The 13,073-nt window shown below is 35.7% G+C and overlaps 1 protein-coding gene and 1 pseudogene across 2 annotated transcripts in view; both read left to right on the top strand.

Moving 5' to 3' along the window:
• The window catches only part of BIRC6 (baculoviral IAP repeat containing 6), a 226,625-nt gene that overhangs the window by 101,909 nt on the left and 111,643 nt on the right, over positions 1-13,073 (top strand). For both annotated transcript variants that reach the window (XM_040623077.1, XM_040623076.1), the window contains exons 35-42: positions 803-1,018; positions 1,861-2,044; positions 2,683-2,838; positions 5,884-6,017; positions 6,679-6,832; positions 9,198-9,314; positions 11,528-11,682; positions 12,186-12,312. In XM_040623077.1, coding sequence (XP_040479011.1) covers positions 803-1,018; positions 1,861-2,044; positions 2,683-2,838; positions 5,884-6,017; positions 6,679-6,832; positions 9,198-9,314; positions 11,528-11,682; positions 12,186-12,312 — 1,243 coding nt within the window. The remainder of the gene's footprint in view (positions 1-802; positions 1,019-1,860; positions 2,045-2,682; positions 2,839-5,883; positions 6,018-6,678; positions 6,833-9,197; positions 9,315-11,527; positions 11,683-12,185; positions 12,313-13,073) is intronic.
• LOC103671595 lies at positions 3,977-5,418 on the top strand (annotated as a pseudogene).

Raw genomic sequence — 13,073 nt, forward strand, 5'->3', positions numbered from 1 at the left:
AGTTTGGGACAGTCACTTTTCTTTTCAATATGTTTAATTGAGTAGTTAAATATTTTCAATAATAAACTTAAAATTTTGTTATTTTGCTTATCAACAGAAAAATCTATTCTAAACGCCTTTTTTTGAGGGAAGGTAGCTTTTAACTCAAGGAAATATATGATAAATATATGATAAATGTGTGTTTCCAGTGTGCTTCCTTTAAAGTGGATTGCGTGCCGGTAAATTTAAGATAAAAGATCCAAGGAAATGTACGGTTTTCTTAAAGTGTTCTTTCTAAGTGAAAATTAAATCCATTGATTTGTAAATAAAATTTTAAAATACAACTTAACATATATTTTTTAATTTGGGGGATAACACATGCAGCAACCAATTTTGTTTATTGTGTTTCTATAAATATGAAGTTATAGTTATTCTATCAGATTTTAAGATAACTTGAGTTAATACTCTACTTATAAATATAACATCGGTTTCTTTATCCATCCACCTCTTACGAATTATGTTTAGGATGTTTGGTAATTTTTTTTTGGGATGTTAGATTTGACCTAATGTAGCCTTAACATAGAATTTCACTTTTCTGAAATTCTGTTATGTATTCTATACCTTACTCTCAACAGGACTTTAGGTATATTGATCAGTATAGCTTTTAATAATCTTATTTTGAAGCTATGGTTTATCTAAAATTTTATTCTTTAGAAGTTGTGAATTTTCTGAGTGAATATTTTCATTCCATAAATAAATTTATACTGAAAGAATTTTCATTCAGTAAACACTGATTTAAATATTGTAATTTTTTTCTATGCAGCATTTCAAGGATTTAATTCGGTTACGTCGGACAGCAGAATGGTCCCGTTCTAATTTAGACACAGAAGTTACAACAACAAAAGAAAGTCCAGAGATAGAACCACTTCCATTTACCCTGGCCCATGAACGCTGTATTTCAGTAGTGCAGAAACTTATTCTGTTTCTGCTCTCCATGGATTTTACATGTCATGCAGATCTCTTACTGTTTGTTTGTAAGGTAGGTAAACTAATAGGCATAATTTATAATTACAGACTGAGAGGGTAAGAAGAAGAAAGAATGCATTCTTTAATTGGTTTTTGATTATGAGTAATAATAGTACTTTTATTGGTTTTCCTTTATGTAAGTCAGGTTTTTTTTATCGTGCCTTGAAAGACTTAAAAAATATTTTGTCCCTTACTTCTTAGGAGATGTGACGTCTTAGGAGATGTGATTTATATTTTAACCTAGTTAAAACTAAATCAATGTAGATTTGAAATGTATGTAAGGTGGATATGTCTATCTCTAAGCTGCCTTTTTTTGTTAGCTAAAATAGGATATATACAAGTAAGCGTCAAATTATGGTTATGAAGGGGTTTTAATACCCTGAAGGCTTTCTTGTAGCATATTCATTGTTTTTAGAAATTATTCTTAACTATTCCACCAAGAGTTTTTTTTTTTTAATGATTTTATTTACTTATTTTAGAGAGAGAGAGAGAAAGCTCTCTTGTGAGTGCTCGATGTGAGTGGGGGGAGGGGCAGAGGGAGAGAAGCTCAAACAGACTCCCCGCTGAGCATGGAGCCCAAAGCAGGCTGATCTCACAACCCAGACTCATGAGATAGTGACCTGAGCCAAATCACAAGTCAGACACTTAACTGACTGAACCACCCAGGCGCCCCACTATTCCATCATTTTTAATGAGATTTTAGTATTCAATCATGAAAATACATTTCTTTGTTTTTCATCTCAAACAATTATTTTGACACCAAAAATATATCTCATCATTGAAAAGTATTATTCCAATAGTTTGTTTTTGGAGAAAACATTTGTAATTGCTGTAATTTCATAAAATGTATTGCAGGTTCTTGCACGTATTGCAAATGCCACGAGGCCAACTATACATCTGTGTGAGATTGTGAATGAACCTCAACTGGAAAGACTACTATTACTTTTGGTTGGAACTGACTTCAATAGAGGAGATATATCTTGGGGTGGTGCTTGGGCTCAGTATTCCTTAACTTGTATGCTACAGGATATATTAGCAGGTTTGTCTGGATTTATTTTTCATAGGGTATGTCCAGATTAGCTTGCCTTAGCTCGAATAAGTAATATTTAAAAGAAACTGTAACCCCCCAAAGTGAAAGAGATCTGTTTAATGTTACAGCAGTAGCAACTATTTAGAATTACTTTTGTATTTAATTATGTTGACAGTTGTATACATGTTAAGTCTTTATGGAGGAGTTAGGTTGTTAAAGCACAGGAATATCATAGCTAGTCGATTTCATTATTAATATCAGTAATGGGCTGCTTATTAGTACTTCATGTGGCCTTGAGGATTCTATGTGCCTTAGTCTTTTTATCTGTAAAATAGGACAATAAGAGTACCTTCTTATAAAGTTGTTTTCAGTAAGTGAGTTAATATATGTAAAGTGATTATAATAACTCCTGTTCATATTACACGTTTTGTGTAAACATACTAGTTACTTGTCTTTAACATTTGAGGGTAATGCAGTGGGTCCTAGCATTAAGGAGATAGGTGGGGAATATTTTGCCTCAGACTCTTTTATAGTTGATAGCACATACATGTTGCCATTCTCTAAACGGGGGAAAAATATGCTTTAATATGTTTTGGAGGTCTGTTAATAACTTATTAAGACAGTTAGGACTGTTCTGTTTTGTACAGGGGAGTTGCTGGCTCCAGTAGCTGCAGAAGCCATGGAGGAGGGAGCAGTGAGTGATGATGTAGCTGCAACAGCCGGGGACTCTGATGACTCCCTGCAGCAGTCTTCAGTTCAGTTGCTGGAAACTATAGATGAACCTTTGACACATGATATAACGGGTACATTCCTTAAATTACATTTTATCTAAGATAGTCTTAGTGTTCTTTTTTAATTTTTTAAATTAAAATATATCTCAAAATTAAGAATTTTAGTGAAGTAGATAATTAGTTTTCGTATTTTTGTCTTAGGGCTTTGGCCTTGGTAACCACATCAGTTAAATATGATAAATATGTTTTGGTTTGATTCTCTGAATGAGTGCTTGTTATAATAAGATGTAGTCCTTTCATAATGTCCTTATTTTGATATGGTCTGATTTGGCTCTGTTCAAGAAAATACAATCTAGAAAACAGTTAAAGGTACGCACTGGTGCAGATAGCAAAGTTAAAGGCTCTTACTCTTTAAGATCCAGCCTTTTCGGTGTATTTTCTTTCTTTTTTTGTTGTTTTCTGCCTTTTTAAAAACTATATTTATACCTTGGCATGTACAGTCCTTTGTTCCTTACTTTTTGAAGAGGGTATTTTAGGGGCGCCTGGGTGGCGCAGTCCTTAAGCGTCTGCCTTCGGCTCAGGGCGTGATCTCAGCGTTCTGGGATCGAGCCCCACGTCAGGCTCCTCTGCTAGGAGCCTGCTTCTTCCTCTCCCACTCCCCCTGCTTGTGTTCCCTCTCTCACTGGCTGTCTCTCTCTCTGTCAAATAAATAAATAAAATCTTAAAAAAAAAAAAAAAGGGTATTTTAGTTATTGCTGTGTATGTTGCGGGAGCTGTTGGTCATTTCACCCCTTTGTCATTTCTCAGTCTTACATTCTCTCATAATTTTATCCTTCTTACCTGATGTTCCCTTTATCTGCAGTAGACTTCCTTCTCTTGTTTGCAAGATGAGCTCCTTATCTAGGATTCACATAAAGCTTGCCCTCCTCCAATAAGCTTTTTCCACCACCACCAGCAGCAGTGTTGGAGACTACCTTCGGTGCTGCCTTCTACTCTAGATGGTTTCTTACAGCACTCATCATGCTGTAGTTGGTTTAATTTCTGTAGTGTATCTTCACCTCTGGACTTCAATTAATTCATTGGAGAGCAGAAGTTTGTTTTATTAATCTTCACATACTCAAACCCTAGTGCAGGCTGGCATGCGCTAGGCATTCTAGAAATGTATGTTGAATAAGAGGGTGAAAAGGATGGGAAGGTAAGATTTATTGTAAGGCATAGAAATTTAGTTAAGAACTTTGAGACATCTGAGAGCAAAATAACTTCTAATTCAGAATAGAAAAATAAGGTGATTAGCAGCTTTTCCTATAGGAGCTACTGGGTGGAGAGGAGCGTGACCCTCTTCTATCCCTCGTGATGGCGTGTGCTCATCCACTGATACCAGTGGACTCTGAAAAGGGGAAATCATCTGGCAAAAATGTTACTTTGCCTCCTGTGTTCAAGGCTCCCATTTGACTTGATGCTGTGAACTTTGTTCATACCAACTTGCACAGAAACAACAGATGGCTGTTATTGAATTAGCAAGTTATCAAACCAGTGCTGAGTCTTGAATTCCCAGAGTTCAAGGTGGTGGGACTCACCGTTTTGCCAAGGGTGCTTTTAGAAGTATGTTTCGTGGGGCCTACATGTTTGCACCAAACAAAAACCTGGCACCGGTGGCACCACAGAGTGAACATAACACGGAAGTGATAGGCCATCTACTCTGCCCAGGCTGCCTGGCCTTACCAGTGCTGGTCATGTCTAAAGGTCATCGTATTGAGGAAGTTCCTGAACTTCCTTTAGTGGTTGAAGGTAAAGTTGACGTGTACCAGAAGACCAAGGAGGCTGTTTTGCTTAAAAAACTTAAAGCCTAAAATGATATCAGAAAGGTCTATGACTCTTGGTGAATGAGAACTGGCAAGAGCAAAATGAGAAACTGTCATTGTATCCAGCACAGGAGACCAGCATCATCTATAATGAGGACAGTGGTATCATCAAGGCCTTCAGAACCATCCCTGGAATTACTTTACTTAATGTAAGCAAATTGAACATTTTGAAACTTGGCCCCGGTGGGCATGCGTTTGTCCTGAAAATACTTTTCTGCAAGTAGACAATCTGTATGGCATTTGGCATAAGGCTGCCTCCTTCGAGAGTAACTACAACCTTCCCATGCACAAGATGCTTAATGTAGACCTTAGCAGAATCTTGAAAAGCCCAGAGATCCAGAGAACCCTCCGAGCATCATGCAAGAAGATTCATAGCAGAGTCCTGACGAAGAATCCACTGAAAAACCCAAGAATCCTATCGAAGCTAAACCCCTATGCAAAGACCGTATGCCAGAACGCCATTCTTTGCCAGGCCAGGAGTCACAAGCTCTGGATGGATAAGGCAGCAGCAACCTCAGAAGCCAAATCAGATGAGAAGGGGGTTTCAGGCAAGAATCCTGTGATGGTGAAGATGGGAAAGAAAGCTGTTGGTGTGAAGGGTGTGAAGAAGCAGAAGAAACCTTTTGCGGATAAAAAAGGCTGCAGCTACCAAGAAACCAGCAGCTGTGAAGAAACCTGCAGAAAAGAAACCTACAACAGAAGAAAAGAAGCCTGCTGCATAAAAACTTAAATTTGTTTATTCTATAATTGTCAAATCATTTTGAATAGCTAATTTTCAATAAAGATGATCAAAGGCAAGGAAAAAAAAGAAAAAGTTTAATAACAGTCATATGACTTGAAATTTCTTTGCTTTTCACTTTAATACTGGATATCATTTTCTGAAATATTGGATGTAACATAGTGGTTTACATATTGACATATTGGAGGTAGTAAAATGAGTAATGTTCGTTCTAGAAATGGGTAATGATTATTTTCAACAACAAAGTTTATGCAACCTAATTCAACAAGGGCTAATTCCATGGTCTTTTTCCCAAGGAAGTAAAATATTTTTGCATGGTGTTTTTAATTGTATGTTCTAGAGTGATACATTTGTATACTTGCTAATGTTTAGTTGTCAGGTATAAAAATTTAGAGATTTTTATATCAGTAGAAACATGTTACATACAAGTAAAATAACCTTTTCTGTAAGTGAAGGCAATATATTGGTTAATTTTATGTTGCATACTCTCTCAAAATCATTTTCAATTATTTGAAGGTGCACCTCCTCTTTCATCTTTGGAAAAAGATAAAGAAATTGATCTTGAGCTCCTTCAGGATCTAATGGAAGTTGATATTGATCCTTTAGATATTGATTTGGAAAAGGATCCTCTTGCAGCCAAAGTTTTTAAGGTATGATATGCTATTCTTTGCAATTAAAATATTTCATTTTATACTTTTGGCTTAATCACTTAAAACAGGAAAGTATACATATTTATCACTAAATGTAATCCATTATTCATTGTTCTCAAAATTCATTATTTTGCTAAAGGTCCTATAGTAGTACTTTTTATAATACCAATAGAGTAGTATTAGGAAAAGTTGTACCCTTTTATTAATGTAGCCACTATTACTATCTTATATATTAGTAAGAACCGGTAATATAGGCATGGATAAGTTTAGTTGTAGATTACTAAATTTCAAGCAGCATTTAAGCTCCTCTAAACCCAGTTTATTTCAGATTCTAATTCTGTATTAGCTTCAACGTTTTATGAAGGAGATATACCCCTAATATTTTATATTGCTTCTTTTTGTGTATAACAGATTCTTTTTTTTAGGGATGTTAATTATCTCTCAGGTTCTAAATAAATAAGGTAATTTTAAATTTTGGTGTAAAATGAGAATATTACTGATCTATTCCAATAGATCATTAAGATCATAAGTATATTTTGGCGGTTTAAAGGGTGGGGAGAATGTTTATTTTGTAGCCGTATTTGAGTTTAGAAAGTGTAAATAATGTCACTCTTAGTGAAGAGGTAAAAATAAACCGCAATTTTTTTTCCACTCTTTTAAGCCAATAAGCAGTACATGGTATGACTATTGGGGTGCTGATTATGGCACCTACAATTACAACCCTTACATTGGAGGTCTTGGAATTCCTGTAGCAAAGCCACCTGCAAACACAGAGAAGAATGGATCACAGACAGTTAGTGTTTCAGTATCTCAGGGTAAGTGTGTGTTAAATTTTAAGTCATGTGCTATTCTTTTTTTTTTTTTTTTAAGATTTTATTTATTTGTTTGCCAGAGAGAGAGAGAGAGAGAGAGGGAAAGCACAAGCAGGGAGAGTGGCAGGCAGAGGGAGAAGCAGGCTCCCCGTTGAGCCTGGAGCCCGATGTGGGGCTTGATTCCAGGACCCTGGGATCACGACCTGAGCCGAAGGCAGTTGCTCACCTGACTGAGCCGCCCGGGCACCTAGTCGTGTGCTGTACTTAAAACAAGTCCTAAGTTTATGTATGTTTTGGCCTTTGAGAAAACGAGTCTGCGTGTACGCTGAGAGGGTTCAGTTTCACAGGTGTGCCTTCAGAATGACAGAGCCGTGTGTTTTGGTGTCAGTCACTTTGGAGGAGCTTCCATTTATGGGGCATCTTTTTCTCAAAATCACACCTAGCAAAATATATTTGTGAGTTGTATGGGATTGCCAGTGATTTTACTTAATTGTGCTTTTTGAAATTTTTTTATGGCTAATAATAAACTTGTATTTTATTTATAAACAGAATGAAACCACCCTGAATATTATTTTTGCACTCTTCTAGTCATGTAGAATATATCAGACTTTTTTTTAAAATAAAATCTTTCGCTACATTTTGAAACAATCATACCTTTACTGAAAAGTTGTGAGTTTGATACAAAGAACATTTGGGAGTAAGTTGCTAATCTTACTCATTTTTGTTTTGTTTTTATTTGTTCTTTGTACAGATCAAGGCATTTTTCTACATAAGCAATCAGGGAGCACATTCTGTCAAAATTAAGAAACTAACATTAGTGCTAACACTCATACCTCATTCAGGTTTCAGCAGTTGTGTTTAAATAACATCCTTTATACAAAGGGATCCAAAGCAAAATGATGCCTTGCATTTAGTTGTTAGCTCTTCAGTCGCCTTCAGCCTGCTACAGTTCTTCAGAGTTCACTCGCATGGCCTTCATGCTTTTGAAGATTACAGGCCAGTTATTTTGTAAAATGTCCCTCAAAATTTGTGTTGGTGTGCCATTTCCTCATGATTAGTTTATGGTCATGCATCGTTGCCAGAAGTATCTGAAATGTAACGCTTAGGTTTTCTTATTATGTTCTGATAGTTGGTTAATTATTCGCCATTATAAAGTTATTCTTTTCCCTCGTAAAAATTTTTTGTGGGTGTGGGAGAATGGTACTTGGAAACTGTTCTTATAAAAAAACAAAAAAAGTCTGTTCATTGATTTTTAAGCAGACCTATGGTTTCCTGTTTTATTCAGTGGGTCATAATTTGTTATTATTTATTTGTTGCTTAGTGTTTATTAAGGTAAAAGAGCTCGATGTTTAAGTTGTCCCAGATTTGACCAGTGGGATGGATCTCCCGTAGCTTATCTATCTCCTCTTTCCTTGAGCACTTCCTTGTTTTCTGGCACAACAAGATACCCCAGGCTAATTATTTCCTTTTCCTTCCCCAGATTGGGAATTAACTACTTAAGTAAGGACAAGCGTTTTTTGTTTTTTAAAGATTTTATTTATTTATTTATTTGACAGAGAGAGACAGCCAGCTAGAGAGAGAACACAAGCAGGGGGAGTGGGAGAGGAAGAAGCAGGCTCCCAGCGGAGCAGGGAGCCTGATGTGGGGCTCGATCCCAGATCCCAGGACGCTGGGATCCGGCCCTGTGCGGAAGGCAGCCCCTTAACAACTGAGCCACCCAGGTGCCCCAAGGACAAGGGTTTTTTTTAAAAACCTTTTAGTGGAAGAATGTGATTAAGAAACCAAGATTTGGGTGCTAGGTATACTTACTGTTTTGGTGGCTGTTTCTGTGCCCTTTGGTGGACAGATCTAGGGAATGTGTGTGTTTATACACATTTGCATCTATATTTCTATATCTGCCTTTTTATCTAGAATGCCCTGAGTTCATATCAATATATCTGGCTATAATTAACTCTGTAGGCTTCATTTTATTTTTTTAATTTTAAAAAATTTTTATTCAAATTCCGGTTAGTTAGCATACAGTGTAATATTACCTAGACTTCATTTTAACTTTCTGCCTTTCCATATTTGTATCTCTTTTCTCTGACAGCGAGGAACCTGTTTCTCGTTTTCCTTAACTTATTTGCTTCTGTTATCATTACTTCATTTATTTGATCCACCTCTGTCTATATAACCAGTGTCCCATCTCTAGCCTCTTTTGCACAGATGTTGGTACCTGCTGTGGCTGATACTCCCTAACAGATTGTTCTTACGTGAGGATACACTCTTCACCCTATTTTGCATTTGGATGTCAACATTTTTATTGTAGGAAGTAGGACATGAGTAATAATTATCCAATAGCTCTTTTTCTTTGAATTGCTTGTCGTAGCCCTAGATGCTCGCCTTGAAGTTGGACTTGAACAGCAAGCAGAACTTATGTTGAAAATGATGTCTACCCTGGAAGCAGATTCCATTTTACAAGCATTAACAAATACATCTCCTACATGTAAGTGAAAATCACCATTCTCAGAGTATTGCAATGAATGTTTTATCTCTTGATAATTTTTAAGTGCATTCAGCAAGGACAGATTTTTAAATTCCGTGTGTGGTGTGAATCTGAGTGGGCTAAGTATATAGCACCTCTCCCTCACTAAGTTAGAAGCAAGTTGAAAAATAAGACAAGGGATTATTAAATTAGGAAAGTGGAGGGAGAACAAAACACCTCCATTTCGTAGTATGCTTACATTCAGTCGATAAACCTGAATGATGTTTTTGTTATTGTGTTGTGAAGTTAATAAAATTCCTAGAGTTGTCTGATTAGCTAGCTGCCTGGGAGTTCATTGCATTATATCCACATTTATGATAAAGTGGGTTTTTATGTACAATAACCCCTTTTTCGGGAGAGAGATGTTTCAAGACCCCCATTGGATGCCTGAAACTACAGATAGTACTGAACCCTATATAATGTTTTTTCTCTACAAACATACCTATGATAACGTTTGATTTATAAATCAGGCACAGTAAGAGATTAACAATAATAATAAATAGTTATAATCATATACAGTAATAAAGGTGTGAATGCAGTTTCTCTCTCTCAGAATCACCCTTCTGGTGGTGATATTTGGTGATAAAATGCCTGCATGATGAAATGAGGTAAATGACGTAGGCATTATGATGGAGTGTTAGGCTACTGTTGACCTGAGTGCAGTTGCCTGCTGGTAACAGAAACCAGAAACCATGGAGAGCAGAACCCCAGATAAGGGGTCACTACTGCAGTGGCATCTTTATCATCCTTAAAGCCTAGGAGGGAAGAGATATATATGGGCCTAACTGAACTGCTGAATGGAGAGGACTTACTACCTAATTATCTATACCAAAGGAATGCAAATGTTTTATATAAAGGGCCAGGTAGTAAATATTTTCTGCTTTCTGTGCTGTACAGTGTGTGTTGTAACTACACAACTCTGACTTTGTAGCAATAAAGTAGCTACAGTCAATATCTAAACCATTGGGCATGCCTGATACACAGAAACTGTGACACAGTTAGGTGGCTTGCCTGTTTTGGTCATCAGGCAGTCATTTGCTGAAGTAGAATGCTAGACTTGGATAGATCGCCTCCTATCAGGCGAGCACATGCTCAGTTAAGATAGATAGCAGCCTGTCTCACAAAGACAAAAGATTGAGGAACTGTGCTAAGGAGATAGTGATGTTTTTATTTTTCTTAGGCCTATGAATTATTTCACCTTCTCTGAGTAAAAGGGTAGATGGACTAGTTAGAACCTAGGAAGAGCATCGTGTTCTTCCCCTGTGAAGGGGGGTTTATGACGCATTAGAGAAATTTGGGTTTTTAGACACTTCTCTGTCAAACTGAATTCTTTCACTTTGTGATTTTCATTTGTTTCTTAGCTTAGAAAGTATATAGAAAAGCAAAAAACCGAAGGAAAGGTCTAGTGTTCTATGATCCTGGTATTGGTACACTAGTGTTATTGTATCTTATCTCTCATGTAATGGAGGGATCTCTTTTGTTGGGCCAGCCTTTCCATGACCACAGACAACTCAGTACTGACCTAATAAGTAGCCCTTTTCTTTGTTAGACATTTCTTGTTTAAAAAAATCTATTAGAAGATGGTTTTGTAAGTTGTATCTGTTTCTCTTAATATTGTGTCTTTTGATTATTGTCCTGTTCAGAACTCTGTCCTCCTTTTAATATAATAACTTTCTAAATATATGAAAAACCTCTCGTAGAGCTCACATATTTCTCTGCTCCCCATGAATATATACTCATTTATTAGTTTGATGTGTGACTTAGGCATCAGAATTTTTTAATGCTTCCCAGGTAATTTTAATGTATGATAAAGTTTAAGAATTAATGGACTTGAGTCTAAATTATTCTAAAACTACTTTCTTAAGAATTAGTCAAGATTCTTCTTTTTCTTCCTTTTCCTTATTTATTAATTAGGAAAAAATAGAAAATAAAAATTGCTAGAGAGTAAGGTTTTGTTCCTTTGATGGACAAATGCTGTGAATTGGGGAGCTTCTCTCTTTGACTTTCAGGTAATGTTGTAAAAACAAATTTTCAAATAATATAATGATGAACCATTCTTAGGAATGCAATTTTAAAAAGTTTTTTAAGATCTTCACTTACCTATACATACTAATATCTAGTGAACATTTCTCCTGATACTTTGTGATAAAATCATAATTGTGTTTAATTTTCAGTATCACAGTCTCCCACTGGAACAGATGATTCACTTCTAGGGGGTTTACAAGCAGCGAACCAATCCAGCCAGCTTATTATACAGTTATCATCTGTCCCAATGTTAAATGTTTGTTTCAACAAACTTTTTTCCATGCTTCAAGTCCATCATGTTCAGGTATGACTTCAGGAGAAATGGTGTATTTTTACACAGTATTGCCCGCCTAGTAAAAGATGAAAATAACTGGGAGATCTTTCTCAACCTGACAGGGATGATTTATTCATTATCTCAGACGGAAAAATATTGGAGATCCTTTGATAACCACAGATCCTCAGTGATAGGTTATTTATAATTTTTATGATTTTTAAGATTTATTACTGTAGTTCCAATTATATGTTTTACATACACCTGCATTTAAAGACTTACATCACCTATTTTAATTTGAAAACTATATTTATTAGGTAAATTACAGATTTTAATTCAGTTTAAATTTTGTTTCATCAAGAATTTTAAGATGTGTTTGCTTGTCAACTGAATAGAAGTAACCAGAGGAAATATTTAATAGAAAAATTAATTACTCAAGGGATTCATTCATCAAATTTTTGTTTAAATAGTATTTCATTGTATAATAGGTACTTTTGTTTTTGTTTTTTCCCCTGTCAATTTTCATTCTTTTTCAGTTGGAATCCCTTCTCCAGTTGTGGCTCACATTGAGCCTGAATTCTAGTTCATCTGGAAACAAAGAAAATGGAGCAGACATTTTTTTATATAATGCTAATCGAATACCTGTCATTTCATTAAATCAGGGTAAGATTTATTAGAAGGAAAATTATTAACATAGCATAAATAAACTAAAAAGGCAACAATTAGGTTAATATTACCTAATCTTTTTTGTCATTAGGTTTATAATGTTTTAGTGGGGGAAAAAAACCTTTTTTTATACATTGACTTAAATAATTTTCAGGAAAGAGAACAAAAAACTTTTTCTCTGGTTTGTATTATCTTGTGCCCATGTGTAACTAAAATTTGCATTGTTAATCTTTACATTTCCCAAAAAAACCATCTTGTTCATGAACTGTTCTGTTGCCTCTGGTGTTTCGTAAAAACGTGAATCAGCCCCAAGGGAATTGATAAATTGGAGAAGGATGTCCCATTTCCTGTGGAAGTTGTGTTAATTAGTTTTGGGGTTTTTGTTTTTGTTTTTGTTTTTGACAAATGCAAGAGTGTGAAGGTAATGGGAGTAAAATAATATCCTTCTACAGAAATAGAATTAGCCTTTAGCTCTGACTGCAGGAATCTATTTTTGTTATATTTTAAGAAAAGTGTAACTGATCATCTATTTCTGGTGCTTTCTGTCTTGCAGGGGTGAATTCTGTATTTTGTGTGGCTCTCATAGGCTTGTCCTTCAACCTTAATGACAGCCCCAGTGGCTCACGGTCCCACTTCTATCTCTGTTGTCTTGGCAAGAGCCAGCCCTGCTTTAATTAATAGGTTTTCATCTCTTCCACTGTACTAATAATTATTATAAATTGTGCTCCTGTTGTTATTTTCAACTTTGTTATTGTGAA

The sequence above is a fragment of the Ursus maritimus genome, unplaced genomic scaffold (genome assembly GCF_017311325.1).
Source record: "Ursus maritimus isolate PB19 unplaced genomic scaffold, ASM1731132v1 scaffold_6, whole genome shotgun sequence".
Taxonomy (NCBI): Eukaryota; Metazoa; Chordata; class Mammalia; order Carnivora; family Ursidae; genus Ursus; species Ursus maritimus.